Source organism: Pimephales promelas, chromosome 25, assembly GCF_988280905.1.
Source record: "Pimephales promelas chromosome 25, fPimPro1.hap1.1, whole genome shotgun sequence".
Taxonomy (NCBI): Eukaryota; Metazoa; Chordata; class Actinopteri; order Cypriniformes; family Leuciscidae; genus Pimephales; species Pimephales promelas.
The window spans coordinates 26,571,328-26,592,183 of record NC_142793.1 but is presented as its reverse complement, the minus strand read 5'-3'; the positions used below and the strand labels follow the sequence as shown (position 1 = coordinate 26,592,183).

General features: G+C 44.6%; 1 protein-coding gene across 2 annotated transcripts; it reads right to left on the bottom strand.

Annotated features, from left to right (window-relative positions):
- Positions 1 to 2,260: 2,260 nt before the first annotated feature.
- pus7 (pseudouridine synthase 7) lies at positions 2,261 to 20,675 on the bottom strand. Of its 2 annotated transcripts, XM_089127802.1 has the most exons (17): positions 20,524 to 20,675; positions 19,574 to 19,833; positions 18,826 to 19,134; positions 18,605 to 18,689; positions 18,298 to 18,411; positions 17,090 to 17,234; positions 15,780 to 15,891; positions 15,616 to 15,693; positions 15,411 to 15,539; positions 13,923 to 14,048; positions 13,754 to 13,815; positions 12,132 to 12,292; positions 11,876 to 12,002; positions 10,948 to 11,049; positions 7,341 to 7,470; positions 7,164 to 7,255; positions 2,261 to 2,774 (listed from the first exon to the last, which is right to left on the bottom strand). In XM_089127802.1, exons 2-17 carry the CDS (start codon positions 19,738 to 19,740, stop codon positions 2,638 to 2,640), a joined length of 2,076 nt encoding a protein of 691 aa, XP_088983928.1. In that variant the 5' UTR covers positions 19,741 to 19,833; positions 20,524 to 20,675; the 3' UTR covers positions 2,261 to 2,637. The 2 variants fall into 2 exon arrangements, with proteins under 2 accessions (XP_088983928.1, XP_088983927.1); XM_089127801.1 differs by lacking the exon at positions 20,524 to 20,675 and having other exon boundaries at positions 19,574 to 20,000.
- Between the last annotated feature and the right edge of the window lie 181 nt (positions 20,676 to 20,856).

Sequence of the window (20,856 nt, the reverse complement as noted above, 5' to 3'; positions counted from 1 at the left end):
GCACAGCACTTAAACAGCAAAGTTACACCAGATTAATACACACCCATGATCCAATGCTTTCTAACACAGTGTCCAAAACAGCAGAGTTTAGACCACAAACAATGAACAATCCAAGTATATTCCTTCAGTTCTTGAGTTTGCAGGTGAAGATAGAGGGGATGGCCTCAAATGGTAAGTATATCCACACACACACACACACACACACACACACACACACACACACACAAACACCTTTTGGTTGCTGTGAGAGTGAATGAATGAACAATGTCTTTGTCTTACAGGGATTGCAGGACCATTGGAGGTAGAGAACAGACGAGGGAACTAGGAGACAGGATCTTGGAGAATGCTCAGAGGATCAATCACTCAGGAAAGCAGACCGGTGAGTCATCCACAGACTAAGACCAAACAAGGTGTGTGACTGAGGTGTGTTTAAATACTGTGGTGATGAGTGTGCTGATCAGGTGCAGCTGAGGATGATGGCTGATTGAGTGCAGGTGAGGAGCAGGAGGACTTCTGGGAATTGTAGTTTTAAGTGATATGTGAACTTATCTTGCCTTGATACGGCTGGACCGTGGCTGCGTTCTAAACCACATACTCACTGGGTAGGTACTTCATTTCAATAAACTTGACGAGTGCTAAAGGTGTAGGTACTTTATAGCCTGATCACATTAAGTATAAATGTGATCTGGACATCTGCCATGTTGATGTTATCCCAAGTGCAACAATTTAAAAGATATGAGCGACAGGTTTAATTCATGTATCTGTAAATATCTTGATATTGATGTAACTTGCTCATTTTGTGGTTTTGTTGAAGAATCAAGTGTCCATTTATTTTGTGATTTTAGCATAACCAATACATTTATGGTTGATTTAAGTTCTTATATTTTTAACCCTGTGACCCACAGTTTTATCCTTAAAGATATTATTTTTAATTACTAACCCTAACCCAAAATCGTCATCAATCGTCTTGGATATGTTGTTAATTTATTTATTTTATATGCAACAAAATTTCTTTGTCAATCAAAAGTGGCTTAAATCTCTTTTAAGTTTTCTTCATTTTTTGGTCAAATTTAACTTCATTTCATCCCTCAGGCTTGTATATGACAAAAAAAAATGTATGTATTGTGGTGAATTATTCAAAGATATTTAACCTTCGCATCAATATTTAACCTTCTCTTTAACCTTCTTCTCAAGTTATCTTATATTAGTATCTACACAAACCCATGATATTTGTTTTCCTTTTTTTTCGTCATTTTGATTGTTCACTGTTACAACCATGGTATATTTCCCTGATCTTTTATGTGATTATAATTTCTGCAATAAAAAAAATTAAATAAGCGACAGCTGCTCCAACACCTCATAACATCAGTAGCTCGACAGTCAGAACGTTTGAACTGTTTGTAATGTCTGCACAGCTGCTCGAAGATCTCGCCCTAACCCTTAACCCTTAACCCTTAACCCTTAACCCCAACGGGCAGCGGCTCGAAGATCTCGTTTTAGAGGAAACTGTTGATTTAATATTTGAAGAATGTAAGTATCACTCCTTGAACTACATCGCTAGCCCACCCCAACACTTAACACACAATAATAATGATGAATGCTGACCAATACTTTATTATATTACTTTTTTTCACTGAAAATGATATATTTTAGTAAAACAATCAAAATGTTATTTGATTTGTAATATGACATAGCTTTATGTTGCACACGGCTAAGTTTCTAGATCCTATAAAATCAAAACTATGGACCAGAAACAGAAGATTTAGATCGACTCACTGAAGAAATAAAATGCAAAGATTATAAAAAGAAAGAATAAAATAAATGAACCACGCAGATGATTGGAATGCAGCTAATTAATCAAAAGGTTAGTGTATTTTTTCTCTTTGTTTCTTATTTTCATGAGTAGTATCCTTTTTTTAAAAAAAAGATTAAAAGAATGAAAGAAAAACAGAATAAAAAGACAAATAGAATACAGTAACACAGCATTTGAAATAAATGATAAACACAGAGTCAAAAATTCCCAATCTCAATTTCTGAAATTCAACCTCAGTGTCTCGATTTCAAGTTCAATGTTATGGTTTCAAATTCCCCAAAAAATGATTGAGTAAGAACGTTCATTAAAAATTAACATTTCAGTCCATGAGGGGAAACTGAAGACTCTGTCCAGAGGAATGCATTGCTTCGGCTCTGTGAATGTTTGCTCTGGACGAATGTTTGAGAACATGCCTGACACATGAAGTTAAACACGGAAACATGAAGATATCAGGCAGATTAATTTATTCAGATTCAAATATTTACACTGAAAAATTCAGTATTCAGCAGAAATAGACCATTTTACAATAATAAATCATCAAATTAATCTCATAACAACTGGAATATGTTCATTTACTGCTCAATGTTTAGTTCATGCTGAAGTTCTGAAAATACATGTAATGAATGTCTTTACAGTCCTGCAAAGCTTTAAAAAAACAACAAGTCTAAAACAGAGTAAATGAAAAACTGTGTTACTTCTTCACTGTCAAAATTACATACACAACGTGGCGAAGTGTTCATCACCAATAAACTGCAGGCCTAAAGCTGGTGAAAGTGTGTGTGACCATCAGTTCAGCCAGCTGTGTGTGTGTGTGTGTGTGAGTGTCAGTTCAGCCAGCTGGTGTTGAGCCGAGTCTGACTCTTGATGCTGGTGTCCATCTTCAGCACTTCTCTGACGGCCATCGTGGCGTAAGTGGAGGACGGCAGAGAAAACTCCATCTTCAGAGCCCGATACTTCCCTTCTGTAGAGGCACACACACACACAATAATGAAATGAGACTGTCAGGGTTATATTATAGCAGACAGCTAAATCTGATAAAAGCTGTTACCTTTAGATTATAATATTTGTATTTAGTTGCATAATCAACAATATTATTTTATATTATTTATCTGCCTGCATTGACAGTATTATATGAGAACAAAAATGAGCTGGACGATGGTATCACGGTTTTCTCAAGAGTGGCTATATATATATATATATATATATATATGACCTAAATTAATAGCTTCTTTACGTCAGAAATCAACCATCACTTAAGCTGAACTGTGACGCCATTTTCTTCTAGAAACAAATTTGTTGCATTATTTTCCTGTTATCTCTGTAAAGCTGCTTTGAAACACTCTGTATAGTAAAAAAACACCAAAAAAATAAAGGAGACATGACTCAATCGACTTCCTGGTCAAAACAAACATAAACAAAAAAAAGGTGTAGTTTGGATTGAAATAAGCAAATACTTCAAGATCATTATTGCAGCGATTAATATATTTCTGTTCACTGAACAGCCCAACCTGTGGCACTAATAACAAGAGCGTATGCTGCTGTACTTCACTGAATGCCCACCGGTGGCACTAATAACAAGAACGTCTGCAGCTGTAGTTCACTGAATCGCCACCGGTGGCGCTAATAACATGAGCGTATGCTGCTGTACTTCACTGAATGGCCACTGGTGGTGCTAATAACAAGAGCGTATGCTGCTGTACTTCACTGAATGCCCACCGGTTGCACTAATAACAAGAACGTCTGCAGCTGTAGTTCACTGAATCGCCACCGGTGGCGCTAATAACATGAGCGTCTGCTGCTGTAGTTCACTGAATCGCCACCGGTGGCGCTAATAACATGAGCGTCTGCTGCTGTAGTTCACTGAATCGCCACCGGTGGCGCTAATAACATGAGCGTATGCTGCTGTACTTCACTGAATGGCCACTGGTGGTGCTAATAACAAGAGCGTATGCTGCTGTACTTCACTGAATGCCCACCGGTGGCACTAATAACAAGAACGTCTGCAGCTGTAGTTCACTGAATCGCCACCGGTGGCGCTAATAAAAAGAGCGTCTGCTGCTGTAGTTCACTGAATGGCCACCGGTGGCGCTAATAACATGAGCGTATGCTGCTGGGGTTCACTGAATGGCCACCGGTGGTACTAATAACATTAGCGTATGCTGCTGTGGTTCACTGAATCGCCACCGGTGGCGCTAATAAAAAGAGCGTCTGCTGCTGTACTTCACTGAATGGCCACCGGTGGCGCTAATAACATGAGCGTATGCTGCTGTGGTTCACTGAATGGCCACCGGTGGTACTAATAACATTAGCGTATGCTGCTGTGGTTCACTGAATCACCACCGGTGGCGCTAATAACAAGAGCGTCTGCTGCTGTACTTCACTGAAAGGCCACCGGTGGTGCTAATAACATGAGCGTCTGCAGCTGTAGTTCACTGAATGGCCACCGGTGGCGCTAATAACATGAGTGTCTGCTGCTGTAGTTCACTGAATCGCCACCGGTGGCGCTAATAAAAAGAGCGTCTGCTGCTGTAGTTCACTGAATGGCCACCGGTGGTGCTAATAACATGAGCGTCTGCTGCTGTAGTTCACTGAATGGCCACCGGTGGCGCTAATAACATGAGCGTCTGCTGCTGTAGTTCACTGAATGGCCACCGGTGGCGCTAATAACATGAGTGTCTGCTGCTGTAGTTCACTGAATGGCCACCGGTGGTGCTAATAACATGAGCGTCTGCTGCTGTAGTTCACTGAATGGCCACCGGTGGTGCTAATAACATGAGCGTCTGCAGCTGTAGTTCACTGAATGGCCACCGGTGGCGCTAATAACATGAGCGTCTGCTGCTGTAGTTCACTGAATGGCCACCGGTGGTGCTAATAACATGAGCGTCTGCAGCTGTAGTTCACTGAATGGCCACCGGTGGCGCTAATAACATGAGTGTCTGCTGCTGTAGTTCACTGAATCGCCACCGGTGGCGCTAATAACATGAGCGTCTGCAGCTGTAGTTCACTGAATGGCCACCGGTGGTGCTAATAACATGAGCGTCTGCTGCTGTAGTTCACTGAATGGCCACCGGTGGTGCTAATAACATGAGCGTCTGCAGCTGTAGTTCACTGAATGGCCACCGGTGGCGCTAATAACATGAGTGTCTGCTGCTGTAGTTCACTGAATCGCCACCGGTGGCGCTAATAAAAAGAGCGTCTGCTGCTGTAGTTCACTGAATGGCCACCGGTGGTGCTAATAACATGAGCGTCTGCAGCTTTAGTTCACTGAATGGCCACCGGTGGCGCTAATAACATGAGTGTCTGCTGCTGTAGTTCACTGAATCGCCACCGGTGGCGCTAATAAAAAGAGCGTCTGCTGCTGTAGTTCACTGAATGGCCACCGGTGGTGCTAATAACATGAGCGTCTGCTGCTGTAGTTCACTGAATGGCCACCGGTGGTGCTAATAACATGAGCGTCTGCAGCTGTAGTTCACTGAATGGCCACCGGTGGCGCTAATAACATGAGTGTCTGCTGCTGTAGTTCACTGAATCGCCACCGGTGGCGCTAATAAAAAGAGCGTCTGCTGCTGTAGTTCACTGAATGGCCACCGGTGGTGCTAATAACATGAGCGTCTGCTGCTGTAGTTCACTGAATGGCCACCGGTGGCGCTAATAACATGAGCGTCTGCTGCTGTAGATCATTGAATGGCCACCGGTGGTGCTAATAACAAGAGCGTCTGCAGCTGTAGTTCACTGAATTGCCACTGGTGGCGCTAATAAAAAGAGCGTCTGCTGCTGTACTTCACTGAATGGCCACTGGTGGCGCTAATAACATGAGCGTATGCTGCTGTGGTTCACTGAATGGCCACCGGTGGTGCTAATAACAAGAGCGTCTGCTGCTGTACTTCACTGAATGGCCACCGGTGGTACTAATAACAAGAGCGTCTGCTGCTGTAGTTCACTGAATCGCCACCGGTGGCGCTAATAAAAAGAGCGTCTGCTGCTGTAGTTCACTGAATGGCCACCGGTGGTACTAATAACAAGAGCGTCTGCTGCTGTAGTTCACTGAATGGCCACCGGTGGTGCTAATAACAAGAGCGTCTGCTGCTGTGGTTCACTGAATGGCCACCGGTGGTGCTAATAACAAGAGCGTCTGCTGCTGTACTTCACTGAATCGCCACCGGTGGCGCTAATAAAAAGAGCGTCTGCTGCTGTAGTTCACTGAATGGCCACCGGTGGTGCTAATAACATGAGCGTCTGCTGCTGTAGTTCACTGAATGGCCACCGGTGGCGCTAATAACATGAGTGTCTGCTGCTGTAGTTCACTGAATCGCCACCGGTGGCGCTAATAAAAAGAGCGTCTGCTGCTGTAGTTCACTGAATGGCCACCGGTGGTGCTAATAACATGAGCGTCTGCTGCTGTAGTTCACTGAATGGCCACCGGTGGCGCTAATAACATGAGCGTCTGCTGCTGTAGATCATTGAATGGCCACCGGTGGTGCTAATAACAAGAGCGTCTGCAGCTGTAGTTCACTGAATTGCCACTGGTGGCGCTAATAAAAAGAGCGTCTGCTGCTGTACTTCACTGAATGGCCACCGGTGGCGCTAATAACATGAGCGTATGCTGCTGTGGTTCACTGAATGGCCACCGGTGGTACTAATAACAAGAGCGTCTGCTGCTGTAGTTCACTGAATGGCCACCGGTGGTGCTAATAACAAGAGCGTCTGCAGCTGTAGTTCACTGAATTGCCACTGGTGGCGCTAATAACAAGAGCGTCTGCTGCTGTACTTCACTGAATGGCCACCGGTGGCGCTAATAACATGAGCGTATGCTGCTGTGGTTCACTGAATGGCCACCGGTGGTACTAATAACAAGAGCGTCTGCTGCTGTACTTCACTGAATGGCCACCGGTGGCGCTAATAACATGAGCGTATGCTGCGGTTCACTGAATGGCCACCGGTGGTACTAATAACAAGAGCGTCTGCTGCTGTAGTTCACTGAATCGCCACTGGTGGCGCTAATAACAAGAGCCCTTGCTGCTGTACTTCACTGAATGGCCACCGGTGGCGCTAATAACAAGAGCCCTTGCTGCTGTACTTCACTGAATGGCCACCGGTGGCGCTAATAACAAGAGCTTATTAATTCTACATTCAGCCTCTGTAAACATGCGCGTACAGTCACTGGAATGTTCTGGAGAAAACTTTACAGAGCGCTTTAACTTTCTCTCGGCCAGACATTAATGCAACTCTAGATGGAAGGATCCGTTATGATAATGCGTAAGGTTGTGGTAACATTAACGTGACAAATCCACACTGTAATATATGTGTGAGTGTGTGAGAGAGTGTGTGCGTGTGAGTGTGTGTTCTGGACCTTTTAGGTAGACTGGAGCTGGAGCGTTTTCTAGTTTCTCCACATCTGAGAGAACGAGAGGCACTCGTGGATCATCGTACTGAATCAGCTCCCTTTGGAGAAACACACAGAATCATCAGAACCAGCGCTGAACACACACACTAACAGAGAGAGAGGGAGAGAGAGAGAGGTTCTCACCAGCTGACGTCACTGGGGCGAATGAGGAGTTTACGGTACGCGCCGGCCAGAGAATAATCACGAACTTTGTGCCTCATGTTCTGGATGTCCAGATCGTCAGCGCTCAGCATTTCTCCGTATCCTCGACCCACTGCAGCGAAAACACACACATACACACGTCAGACCAGCTGCTGAACACACACACACATCAGACCAGCTGCTGAAAACACACACACACACACACACACACACACACACAACAACAACAACAACAACAACCTTTATTTATAAAGCACATTTAACACAATACAAATTGATCCAAAGTGCTGTACATAGTGCATAGCAGGAATACACTAGGGATGGGCATTCCAATTTTTGGGGCTCATAAAAATCGAATAATCATTTATTTAAATGACGTTTAACGAAACAGTTTAAAGTTTTGTTTTTTACATTTTTGTCATCATTTCTGAACAAGCTTACAATTAGGCAATATACACAGCAAGCTTATAATATATATTTAACTTTTCTTTTAGTTGAAAACATTAAACAGTAGGCCTATGGATACAATACACACAACTTGTGGCTAATACACACAACATGTTAACATGCTCCATAGGTCCACCCAGTGCATTAAATTATCACTGCAAGTTAGCGCTTGGGATTTATCATGGATTCACTGCATTTTGAGTGGCGTGCGGCGTCAATTTAACATCTATCGGCGAGTGGTGTTATTTTAACGCATGGCGTTGTGTGACAGTAGCTTATTTAACACCCGGCGGCTTCATAAAAACAGCTTTTTAATATTGATACAGCCGTCAAAACAATGCAAATTCTGAGCCATTTGACTTTCCATACTTAGCAGACAGTATAACAAATGGGTGAGGGCAGAAATATATTAATATGGGAAATATGCTAATACAGGATCCGTCAGTGGTCGTAAGTGGAACATGAGCATTATGACATCATATTTCTCAGAAAATCCAAAAAACAGCCTTTTGAGGATAAAAAAAAGAAGTAAGTGGATTTTTTTATTGTATGCTGGTTGTGTAGCCTGGCAAGACAGACCTACATCAAGATGTTATGTCTGGGAACTCACAATAGGCATACCTCAATCCGAGGGGCAGGATAAAAGGTTGTCTTTCAATATCCCTCTGCACGCCATAGGATGGCGCTAACCAACCTGAGCAACGAATGGCTGTGGCTGAGTGAGTCCCATGCGTTTTCCCACCAGCGGAGCAAGCTGATATATTAAACTTATGCCGTATCCGGTCGTCAAAACTCCGAACACTCTTCCTTTTTTAAGAATGACTTGAGTGACGTTCTCTTAACTCTAAGTCTTCCAGAGTCGCGGCCAAAGCCGAATCGAAAGACCGCTGTTCGCCAGCAGGATCTTGTTTGTTTTCAAGTATCAGGGAAATCACAGCGCAGAACCGTCACAACTCTGCCGTCATTGTGTTAAGCCCGCCCACCAACTCTACACGATGTGATTGGCCTGACCAGAGTTTGGTTTTTCCTAGACCACACTGGCTGCAAAATAATTCTTGCTGCCGCTAGGGTGCGTCTAGATTTCTAGGCTACTGACTGTGTCCACACACTGCAAACACACATTTCTATGCAAACACCATATAAAAGAGAATTTAACATCAGATGACCCCTTTCAGGTTTATGAATTTCTATGACTAACTCATAATTGAAGTTTTCTATTAGTTTCCAAAGACAACGTGAATCCTGATCCTTCAAAGACAAGAGAGTTGTCAAGAAGGTAAATGAACAAAATCTAAACCAATTGAAACAAAATGTGCGTTTTATTTTAAACTATTTCAGTAATCTTGAGGCCTTCAGTTTCACTGGAGTTCCAGCAGGATTAAAACACAGTGATGATGTTCATGAAGAGAGGAGTGAGTAAACTGTAGAAACTGCTTGTTTTGTTAAACTTGATCATTCTGTTGCGTTGCTGGAGGCCTGGGGCCTCATTTATAAAACTTTGCGTAGGATTTGCATCAGAAGTGGCGTACGGATGAAACATAGGACGTGCGTACGCACAGAAATATTCGGATTTATAAAACCGTGCACACGGACATCCTACGCATTTTTCCCTTAATAAATCACAATCAGTTCTAAATGTAGCGCAGCTTTTGCGGCTTCATGTCACGCCCATAGTTGCCCATAAATAGTCCGTGAAACGCCCACAAGTTAATAAAATTCATCGATTGCAAAATCATGTTAAACACAGAGAGGAATTTAAAAAAAAAGTAACTTCACTCAATGTGAAGTAGAAGTTATCGCTGGCGAGGTGGAAAAGAGGAGAAAAATGTTGTTTGGAGGGCACAGTGTGGGCATTACTAATGCCAAAAAGGCACTTGAGTGGCAAAAGGTTGCAGACGCCGTAAATGCTGCAGCCTCACAACCTCGGACTGTGGCCGAAACAAAAAAGAAATGGTCGGACATCAAAGTCGAGGCAAAAAAGCGTCTAGTCATTAATTCAATCAGAGAGGTGGCCAAGGATTCGGGCGAATCCAAGACTGTCCTAACTGAAATAAACTGCACAATGAGGGAATTATTGAATAAATAATATATTTTTCCACACCTTTTGTTGTGAAGAAGACGCGTTCACTCCGAATCCTTCCATTTAATCGCCACATCTTCTAAGAGCACAAGATCAGCCACTGTGCGTCATTATACGCATTGTGATGGGGCATTTTATTTACATCCATTTAATTCTGCATCTGACAAGCTACGGATGTCGGTTATAATCTAAATGGGAAATAGTTCAGCGCAAATGTAATTTCTTGCAGCTTTCTGAATGGTTGAGACGTCATACGTTATTTTATCAAAAATAAAACAACTAAAGGCATATGCATGAATACCATGATTCCGTAGCTGATGAAGATATTTTTACGATGAAAACAACTTTCCCCAGTGGACAAATGATAGGCCTACATTATCTATTTATCGATCTATCTATATATCTCTGACTCCGTAATTATCTATCTATCTGACTGACTATCTAATTGCTATATCTGCTCTATTAGACAGACATATTGGCGGGAATACCAGTTTTGTACATTATTTCGTTCTGTTTACCATCTTATTTATGAGGATGAATTGTATATGCCAGGGTTAGGGTTAGGGTTAGGGTTATTATTGAAGAACATATTTCTTTCTTTTTGGAAATAGGCTGTGTGTTAATTTGCATTTCTGTTGCAGATCGATCAAACGGGTGTTCGTGTAAGTTAGGCTTTTAATTGCAAAACTTGCTTTGTGAAGTCTTCGTGTTATTTATGAGAGGCAGTATTACCATTTATTTTACACAACCGTCTACAGTTTCACACACTTTCACGTGTTTTTTCCAACTGCCTACGGTGTCGCCATTTCTCATTTCACCCGTTTTTGTGCGTACGCCTGGGTCAGAGCTTGCGTGAAGGACCGCAAATTTTACAGTCAAGTTTGCTTTTTATAAATACCAACTATTGCGTAGAGAGCGGCGTACGCCTTCTTTTGTGTGTACGAAACGTTTATAAATGAGGCCCCTGATCTCAAGATTTTACATAGGAAACAGTAACGTGAACTATATATCATTTATTTCCATAGTAAAAGTGGTAAAGGAGAGTTTCCCAGAATGCCTCACCACTGTGAGTGGGGTAGATCACGTCGAATCCAGGCAGTGGCATCACGACATCATGAATAGAGTGTTTCTCTGCGTCGTCAGCTGACAGAACATGAGCAGAGCCTAGAACACAGGGAAGAGCTCAGATACTGAACACTCGCACGCTCACTCCTCCCCTCACGCTCACTCCTCCCTCACGCTCACTCCTCCCCTCACGCTCACTCCTCCCTCACGCTCACTCCTCCCCTCACGCTCACTCCTCCCCTCACGCTCACTCCTCCCCTCACGCTCACTCCTCCCTCACGCTCACTCCTCCCTCACGCTCACTCCTCCCTCACGCTCACTCCTCCCTGCACGCTCACTCCTCCCTCACGCTCACTCCTCCCTCACGCTCACTCCTCCCTCACGCTCACTCCTCCCTCACGCTCACTCCTCCCTCACGCTCACTCCTCCCTCACGCTCACTCCTCCCTGCACGCTCACTCCTCCCTCACGCTCACTCCTCCCTCACGCTCACTCCTCCCCTCACGCTCACTCCTCCCCTCACGCTCACTCCTCCCTCACGCTCACTCCTCCCTCACGCTCACTCCTCCCTCACGCTCACTCCTCCCTCACGCTCACTCCTCCCTCACGCTCACTCCTCCCTCACGCTCACTCCTCCCTCACGCTCACTCCTCCCTCACGCTCACTCCTCCCCTCACGCTCACTCCTCCCTCACGCTCACTCCTCCCCTCACGCTCACTCCGATCTGCACACTCTCTCTCTCACACACAATCTCTCTCACACTCACTCTCTCACACACAATCTCACACACTCTCACACACAATCTCACTCTCTCTCTCAGTCTCACACTCTCTCTCTCACACACTCACTCTCTCACACACAATCTCACACTCTCACACACACTCTCACACACACTCTCACACACACTCTCACACACTCTCACACACCTCCTCTGAGGATCAGATCTCCCTCCACAGCTCTCAGCCCATAGGCCTCCACACGTCTGCTGACCATAGAGTTCCACACGTAACTCTGGTAACTGTGGATGTACATCAGCCTGTTGTTGCGAGGGATCTGAGCAGAAAAGCACAGTTATAAACGACTGAACTCCAGTAGCACTGCAGGACCTTCATGATGTGGTAGAGTGGGGTCAGTTGTGTGGTAGAGTGAGGTCAGTTGTGTAGTGTGAGTGTGTTCTCTCACCAGTCCGAAGGCTGTGACGATATTGTTCTTGCCGTATTTGACGAGGCCTCGCAGGAATTGGCCCTCGACACAGCGCTTGACCGGCAGCTTCTTCAGGGCTGCCTCCGGGTCGTGTGTGAGAGCCCACTCCTGCCGGCACTTCACCAGATAACCCTTCTCCGCTGCAGAGAGAGAGAGAGAGAGTGTGTGTGTGTGTGTGTGTGTGTCAAAACTTCAAACCTAACCTCCAGGATGAGGCTTCAGGATCTGATCCAGAGTGAGTGTGTGTGTGTGTGTGTGTGTGAGAGAGAGACTCTGACCTCCAGGACCAGATCCAGTGTGGGTGGTGTGTAGGGCTGGGTACAGAGTTCGGTACTTTTTAGGTACCGACCGAATTGCCTCAGTACTACCGAGTATCGAAACATGTCTTGTTTTTCGATACCAAATTTCGGTACCTAAGTGGTTAATCTTGTCAACGTCAGTGAAAATTAAGCACGCAGCATGATAGGCTGTGGCGGAAAACACTAGTTTACGCGGCTGCTCAGAGACGTAGCTCGTCGCATGTGAGTGTGTGTGTGCGTGCGTGTAAGCGTCCCAACACAGATGGATAGAAAATATGTGGAAATGATCCAAAGTGTACCTGTGTGCCAGACTCGATACCAGAAGCACGCGATGTAATATTTGACAGGATAATTGCCGCCAAGAGCAGTAACACGGTAAATCTGATAAGCGCACAGACACTTGTTGAGAGTACTCAGATGCGTCTCAGATGAACCGACACTCAGCATATGGGATACTTGCCTCATAGACATGAGAAATAGGCCTATAGTCGGTCAAAATATGTCTACTTTTAAACAAAACAATTAGAAATGAATAGTTTGATTACCTGATCCATATATGTTAGGAGCACGCATTCACTGCTGCAGGAATGACGAGTCAGCATCGCCATAATCATATTTGCTGCCAGCAGACTTATTAAACACTTGTTCATTAATAAACGATTAAAAATATATCCTTGCTGTTGTTTCCCGTCACATCCATAATTATTAGGCTTCTGTTGTTAGTGCTTTACGGCAAGCTTCACGTGTGCTGAGCGCGAGGCATATATCCAGCCCCCCAGAAGCCTATATTTAATTCACATTTATTTGTATAGCATTTTTCAAAATGCATATAGTTTCAAAGCAGCTTAACAGAAAATGCATGTTTCTAAATTACAATTTAGAGTGATGATCTGTTATTATCAGAGGTGACAGTGTTAATTTTCATTCAGTTTCATTGTTAAACAATGCATTAAGATAAGGCAGAAACAATGAGCTCATTGAAGTAAAAAAAACATGTTAAATGATTAGGTAACTTAGAAAACTTTAGCATTGGTGCTTTTATACATACTCAAAATATGAGTGTGAAAAAGTCAACAACTGAAAAACAAAATAAAAATGTAGGTAATATTATATTGATAAAACTGGTTACATAATATTGGTATCGAAAAAGGTATCGTTCAGGAACCGGTATCGAAGTCAAGGTATCGGTATCGAACATTTTGTTACGATACCCAGCCCTAGTGGTGCGTGTATGTGTGTGTTTGTGAGAGTGTGCGCGTGTGTGTGCGCGTGTGTGTGAGTGAAAGAGAGAGAGACTCTGACCTCCAGGTCGAGGCTTCAGGATCAGATCCATCACTTCCTTCCAGTTGTTCTGCAGTATAGCCCTTTAAACCAGAGCCAACAGTGAGATTCAGTGTGTGTGAGAGTGTGTGTGTGTGTGTGTGTGTGTGTGTGTGTGTCAGAGTGAGAGTGTGTACGTGTGAGTGTTCACCTGCCGACCCGGTGTGTGGGAACAGCTGTGGTCCCGAAGCGCTGCATGCCGTAGTAATTAATGAAGCCGGTTTCTCTGAGAGATGTCATGGCCTGCTCGACCTGCTCCAGAGAGCCGGAGATATTCCTGTGGAGGAGAGAGAGTTCACTAACTCACACACTCACACTTCAAACTCACACCTCACACTTCAAACACACACACTCTCACTTCAAACACACACACTCTCACCTCACACCTCAAACTCACACACTCTCACCTCACACTTCAAACTCACACACTCTCACCTCACACACTCACACACTCTTCAAACTCACACACTCACACCTCACACACTCACACACTCTTCAAACTCACACACTCACACCTCAAACGCACACTCTCTCACCTCACACTTCATAGTACTCACACCTCACACTTCAAACACACACACTCTCACTTCAAACACACACACTCACCTCACACTTCAAACACACACACTCTCACCTCACACACTCACACACTCTTCAAACTCACACACTCACACCTCAAACGCACACTCTCTCACCTCACACTTCAAACTCACACCTCACACTTCAAACTCTCACCTCACACTTCAAACTCTCACCTCACACTTCATACTCACACACTCTCACCTCGCACACTCACACTCTCTGGCCTCACGCACTCGTACTTCACATACACTCGCCTCTCACACATGCACACACTCGTACTCTCTCACCTTGCACACACACACACACACACTCGTACTTCGGCACACTCCTACTCGCCTCTCTCACCTCGCTTCGCACTCGCCTCACTCACTCTCACCTCACACACGCATAATTCGCACACTTGTACCTCAGACACTCCCACCTCGCAGTTTCCTCGCACACTCACACCTTGCACTTTTTAATTTAAAGGGACACACAAAAACTGCACGTTTTTGCTCACACCCAAAAAGAGACAAATTTGACAAGCTATAATAAATGATCTGAAATTTCAGAGACACGTTCTGGGGACACTATAGATGTTACATCTTGTAAAAAGAGGCATAATGTGTCACCTTTAAATGAAAACAAGCCAGTCACATCAGGCTGATTAAAAGAGCCGAGCGTGACGTATCGTTACTTATGCCGACAGACCTTATTCAGAGCAGCGCCATGACAGGTATGAAAGTGAGGCAGCGAGGGATGGACTTACCGTGTTTCCAATGGCATCCGCTGTAAAAAGCTGAATAAAGCTCCTAGATTACTGACAATTTTGCACAGCTTACATTGTCGGGAGATTTTTGTCAACTGAAATTTCTTGGAAAAATATTTTTCCAGTGTTTCATGAGCAGAACAATCCGAAAACACATTAAATAACAGTACAGCCCATTGAAGAGATGCAAGTCTATCCCTCACAGCCTCGCTTTCATTCTCATTAAAAATCAAAGATGGCGCAGCCGTGAATAAGGCGTATGAAACAAGGTTCTGATAGCACTACTGTACAGGCCGAGCCGGCTCTCACCTGAGCACCACCGTGAAGTGGTTTCCCTGCAGCTCTCCCAGTTTTAATGGGTGTTTCTTGTAGCTGAAGTTTCCCAGCTTCATGTTCATGAGGCATTTGTTGAGGTGAGATAATCTCTCAGCGCTGATTCTGAGGAGACACAGAAGAGCAGAATACAGGAGTGTGTCCGGAGCGTTTGCCGGATCTGGAGCTCAGCTTCACTCACTTCAGCACGGCGATCTCCTGCACCGTGATGGCCCTCTTGTCTTTGGTGCCCATGTAGGAGAACATGTTGGGCCTGACCCTGAAACACAGAGACAGGAGAGTGTGTGTGTGTGAGGTCACGTAACGCCAGCGTTCACCAGCCGCAGACTCGTCTCACACACACACCTGAGGAACTTGGAGAGGAGGTTGATGGCCTCCATGGTGTCCTTGTTCTCCTTGTAGAGAACAAAATGGCAGAAACTGCCGCGGTTCTTCAGCCACGAATGTTTTCGAGGGGCTTCAGTGGGAGACAGAAAAGAAGAGAGGATAGACACTAAATCAACAGACTACACAACATAACAGAGCTTTTCAGAGAAAATCTCTTTAAGTTTGAGGAAAACAGGAATATAAACGCTACTGAAGCATCTACACCCACAGAACATTACACTTATAAACCCTCCCAATATTTCTCGAGGTTTATAATAACTGAGCTTTTTACTTCTTTACTAATTCACAGTGTAATCCTCTGGAGTTCAATATAGTTCAACCACTAATGTGGACTTCCATCTTTATAACTGGCATCCTAAAAAGTCGTTCTAATGGAATAAAATATGGGGGAAAGGGTACACTACGTTGGCTTCTGTTTCTGCAAGCCATACGTATATATTAAACCCATCCCTCCTGTCTGAACACAAACACCAAACATGATTCATATATTTATATCAATATATAATATATATCAATATATATATTAATATCAATATTCATACAGTGAAGATAAATCATGCTGAACAACATCAGTGATAATACTGACTACCTGTGATAATATCTCCAATAAACCAATGATATAATTAGTCTTCCCCTTTGTCTAGAAACACTCGGTCTGGTGTCACAGTCGATATGATGATCAAACCCGAGCACCGACTCCATTGTGTTTCTCTGTGACGTCGAGATCATGATCGCTCTGTGATGAGTCTTATAGACTGATAAAGGAACGGAAGGAAACCTTTTCTGGTGCCCTGGACTGACGTGGCCTTACCTGAGGGGGTCTGACCTCTGACCTGCGAGAGAGAGGAGCGTTGGGAGAATAAGACAGCATAACCCTAACAGACACGGATGCGCAGATGAGTCCGGACTCACCGCTCCGTTTCCATTCATTTCATTCGGAAGATTCAGTTTGTGAAGATAAATGAGATGCGACACACTCGGCTCATTCCTTGCGCACTGAACGGGAACAGAACGGATCTCATCGGGGCAGAAGCTGCCCAAACAACTGTGACCTGGAGCATCATGGGATAATGCCATCATCCTCTGGGATCTGTCCTCCTCACACCAGTGGTGTTTCCACACACTCAAACTCACGCAGGATCATGCAGAGCGCCATCTAGAGTCACAGCACGTCTCTAACGCCATCTGTATTACCCTACTGAACAACACACACACACACGATCTGGAGCTGAAACTACACACACATGTTCTGGAACGAGTGTGTGTACCTGCCAGCGCTCTCTGACCCGCTGCATGATAAGCCACGATGAACTTCTTGCCCTCCCGCTCCTCAGTCTTGGTCTCCAGGCCGGGAAACAGCAGCTTCACAGATCTGTGCAGGAGAGTGCGCTTCTCCTTCGAGTCCTCCTGCACCTGAAGAACATCAGACAGACGGACATCACACGGACATCACACGGACATCACACGGACAGACAGGCAGAAATCAGACAGACAGAAAGACAGCCAGGCAGACATCAGACAGAGACATCAGACGGACATCAGACAGAGACATCAGACGGACAGACATCAGACAGACAGACATCAGACAGACAGACAGACAGACATCAGACAGACAGAAAGACAGCCAGACAGACAACAGACGGACATCAGACGGACATCAGACGGACAGACATCAGACGGACAGACATCAGACAGACAGAAAGACAGCCAGACAGACAACAGACGGACGGACATCAGACAGACAGACATCAGACGGACAGACGGACAGACATCAGACGGACAGACGGACAGACAACAGACGGACGGACATCAGACAGACAGACATCAGACGGACAGACATCAGACGGACAGACGGACAGACATCAGACGGACAGACGGACAGACATCAGACGGACAGACATCAGACAGACAGAAAGACAGCCAGACAGACAACAGACAGACAGACATCAGACGGACAGACATCAGACGGACAGACATCAGACGGACAGACATCAGACAGACAGACATCAGACGGACAGACGGACAGACATCAGACGGACAGACATCAGACGGACAGACATCAGACGGACAGACATCAGACAGACAGACATCAGACGGACAGACATCAGACGGACAGACGGACAGACATCAGACGGACAGACGGACAGACATCAGACGGACAGACATCAGACAGACAGAAAGACAGCCAGACAGACAACAGACAGACAGACATCAGACGGACAGACAGACAGACGGACAGACATCAGACAGACAGACATCAGATGGATGGACAGAAAGACATCAGACAGACAGACAGACATACATAAGACAGACATTAGACGGACAGAAAGACATCAGACAGACATACTAATTACTCTAATGAGGGTGTAGGGAAAAAGGGTGTGTATGATAATATGAGAGTTTAGGGTAATAAGAGTAGAGTGTACGGTAACGAGCGTGTACGGTAACGAGGGTGTAGTCATCAGGTGTTGTGTACCTCAATGGCCACGGTTCCCTCTTTGTTCTTGAAGAGCTGGAGCTCCGTCAGCTTCTCCTTCTGCTCTTCTGTAAGAGTCTGACACTCGGCCAAACGGAGATCCGGAGAGGGTTCCTGCGTCACACGGAGAAAACACGCTTACACGTGACATCATCATCTACACTGAACTGAGATCAGGTTCCTGCGTCACACGGAGAAAACACGCTAACACGTGACATCATCATCTACACTGAACTGAGATCAGGTTCCTGCGTCACACGGAGATGAATGTCCTGCCAGTGTTGATGACCGTGATCCAGACTCTCACCTCGACATCTGCAGGAACACACAGATCATCCAAGCGAACCATCTTCCCGTCTTTCCCGATCTCATGGACAACGAAGTCGGAATACCTGAACAAACACACGAATGGTTTGATTGATCCCGACTGGACACTGACGTCATACACACTCACACTCTCCCACACACACACACACACACACACACACACACACACACACACTCCCATTCTCTCTCTCTCACACACACCTCTCCTTCAGGATGCCAGAGAAGCCGGTGTGTTCGCTGATGAACTTGTGAATCCCCACGTCTGCCTCACTGAGACCGTGCTTCATCATGTCAGCGAAACTCTCCTCCTCCTCCTCTTCATCACACGGCTCCTCTTCCTCATCCTGATGCTCTTCCTCCTCTTCTCTTCCTCTGCTCTCCTTCTCCTCTTCCTCGACTCTGACTCTCTTGGCAGCCGGATCCGGATCCGCTTCAGGGAAGGGTCGTTTCTCCCCGGTCACAACGGGAACCGAGACCAGTGTGGATTCAGGCTCGTCCATCGGCACAGAGCTGAGAGAGAGAGAGAGAGAGAGAGAGAGAGAGAGAGAGAGAGAGAGAGAGGTTGAACAGATCTTTATTGTTACATTAAATTCAGGATTTTACAACACCATTGTTACCTGTATCCTTTTACCTCAACAACAAATAATTTAAAACATATACTAAAAAGTAAAAAGTAAATCTGCATCATCAAAAACACACAAAACCTCATTTATACCCCATATTCTTAAAAACCTTTCAACATCATTGATCAGCTTATTATAAGCTGAGAGAGAGAGAGAGAGAGAGAGAGAGAGAGAGAGAAAGTGAGTGTGTGTGTGTGTCTCTAAGCAGTCTACTTTCACTCCAGTTTCAGTCACTAACACAAACCGCACTCTTCTTATTTTTGGACGATTATAGCGACTATATTTCGCTCAGCTTTGATAATTCCCGTGTGTGTTCTGCTACTTACATGATCTTCGAGGAGTGTGTGGCGCTAAAGCTGATTCCTCTGATGCAAGAACTGCGCTTAAACCTCTTCAGAAACCGCAGATTCTGAGCACTGGATCTGCTGATCTTACTGAGTGTGTATATGAACACGAGACGAACTGCCGCAAAACATACACACACGTGTTTCATCTGACTCGCTCATACCCCGGAAACGAAAAATCCACAAAGCCCCGCCCCTCGGTGCATGTCATTGGCTTATAGGGCTGTCAATCCTAACCCACACTGCAAATCAGATTATTATACGATTAGATATGACAGAATAGACAAAATAAATACATGTGACAGCGCCAGAAACACATTACATTTACATGCAAATACATACATTTAGTCATTTAGCAGACGCGTTTATCCAAAGCGGCTTAAAACTGAGGACTAAACCAAGCGAGTCATCGTGAAGAAGCATAAACACGCAAGAAGTGCTCAAAATACACAGTTCAGACATTGCTCAGAGTAGCATTAACCCGACAAGCGAGCATTTAAAGGAAAAGCTTTTATTTTTTATTTTATTTATTTGTATTTATGAGATTAAGTGCTCAGACTGCTGTCACGGATTCTGCATCCCGGAGTCCGGATGAGGATAGGCAGATCGGGTGCCGTCAATGACAATGTTCTGGAGAGTGATTTCGTGGCTCTGAATATCTAGTATTATTAGTATTCGGACACAGTAGTATTGCCATGAACACGAGCATTTTAACATACAGGCGATAATTTTAATAACAATACATTTTAATTTTTATATAAAATAACACACATATTTAATACACATAACATTATTACACTCTAAATTTCAGTTGATTTTGCACTCAATTGTGTATCGAATGGCTAGTGTGAATGTTAATTAGATTATCCTGACGTTGCTTGGTAACATAATGTCCATTTATTTGCAGTAGTAAATAATAAACGCCCACTTACTTTCATGTCTTCCTTTCATCCAATCAGTTAGGCGTCTCAATGATGCGACATTATACTCATGGGCCCTGTCCTAATACTCACTTGAGCCTAAGGCCTTCCTCGAAGTGGACACTTGTTGAAAGTGCACTTAGTGGAGAAAGAGCGCAAGGGCCCGAAGCTGTGAAGAGCAGAATTGGGACAGTTTTGCACACCTCAAAAAGCTACTTTTTTTTTTTTTTTTTTTTAACTCTTAGCCAGCAACCTTTCTGTTAATGCTATTAATATTAAAACAGTTTTTGGCTAAGATAAAATGTGATTGAGGTTTACCTGAGTTTATACTGCCTTACCATATTC

Coding starts and splice junctions, on each gene's coding strand:
- pus7 (XM_089127802.1), bottom strand. CDS start 19,740: ATGAAACACGTGTGTGTATGTTTTGCGGCAGTTCGTCTCGTGTTCATA. Junction 18,690..18,825: donor TCTGGCATCCTGAAGGAGAG/GTGTGTGTGAGA, acceptor GTGTTTGTTCAG/GTATTCCGACTTCGTTGTCC. Junction 15,694..15,779: donor CTCCTCTCCAAGTTCCTCAG/GTGTGTGTGTGA, acceptor TCTGTGTTTCAG/GGTCAGGCCCAACATGTTCT.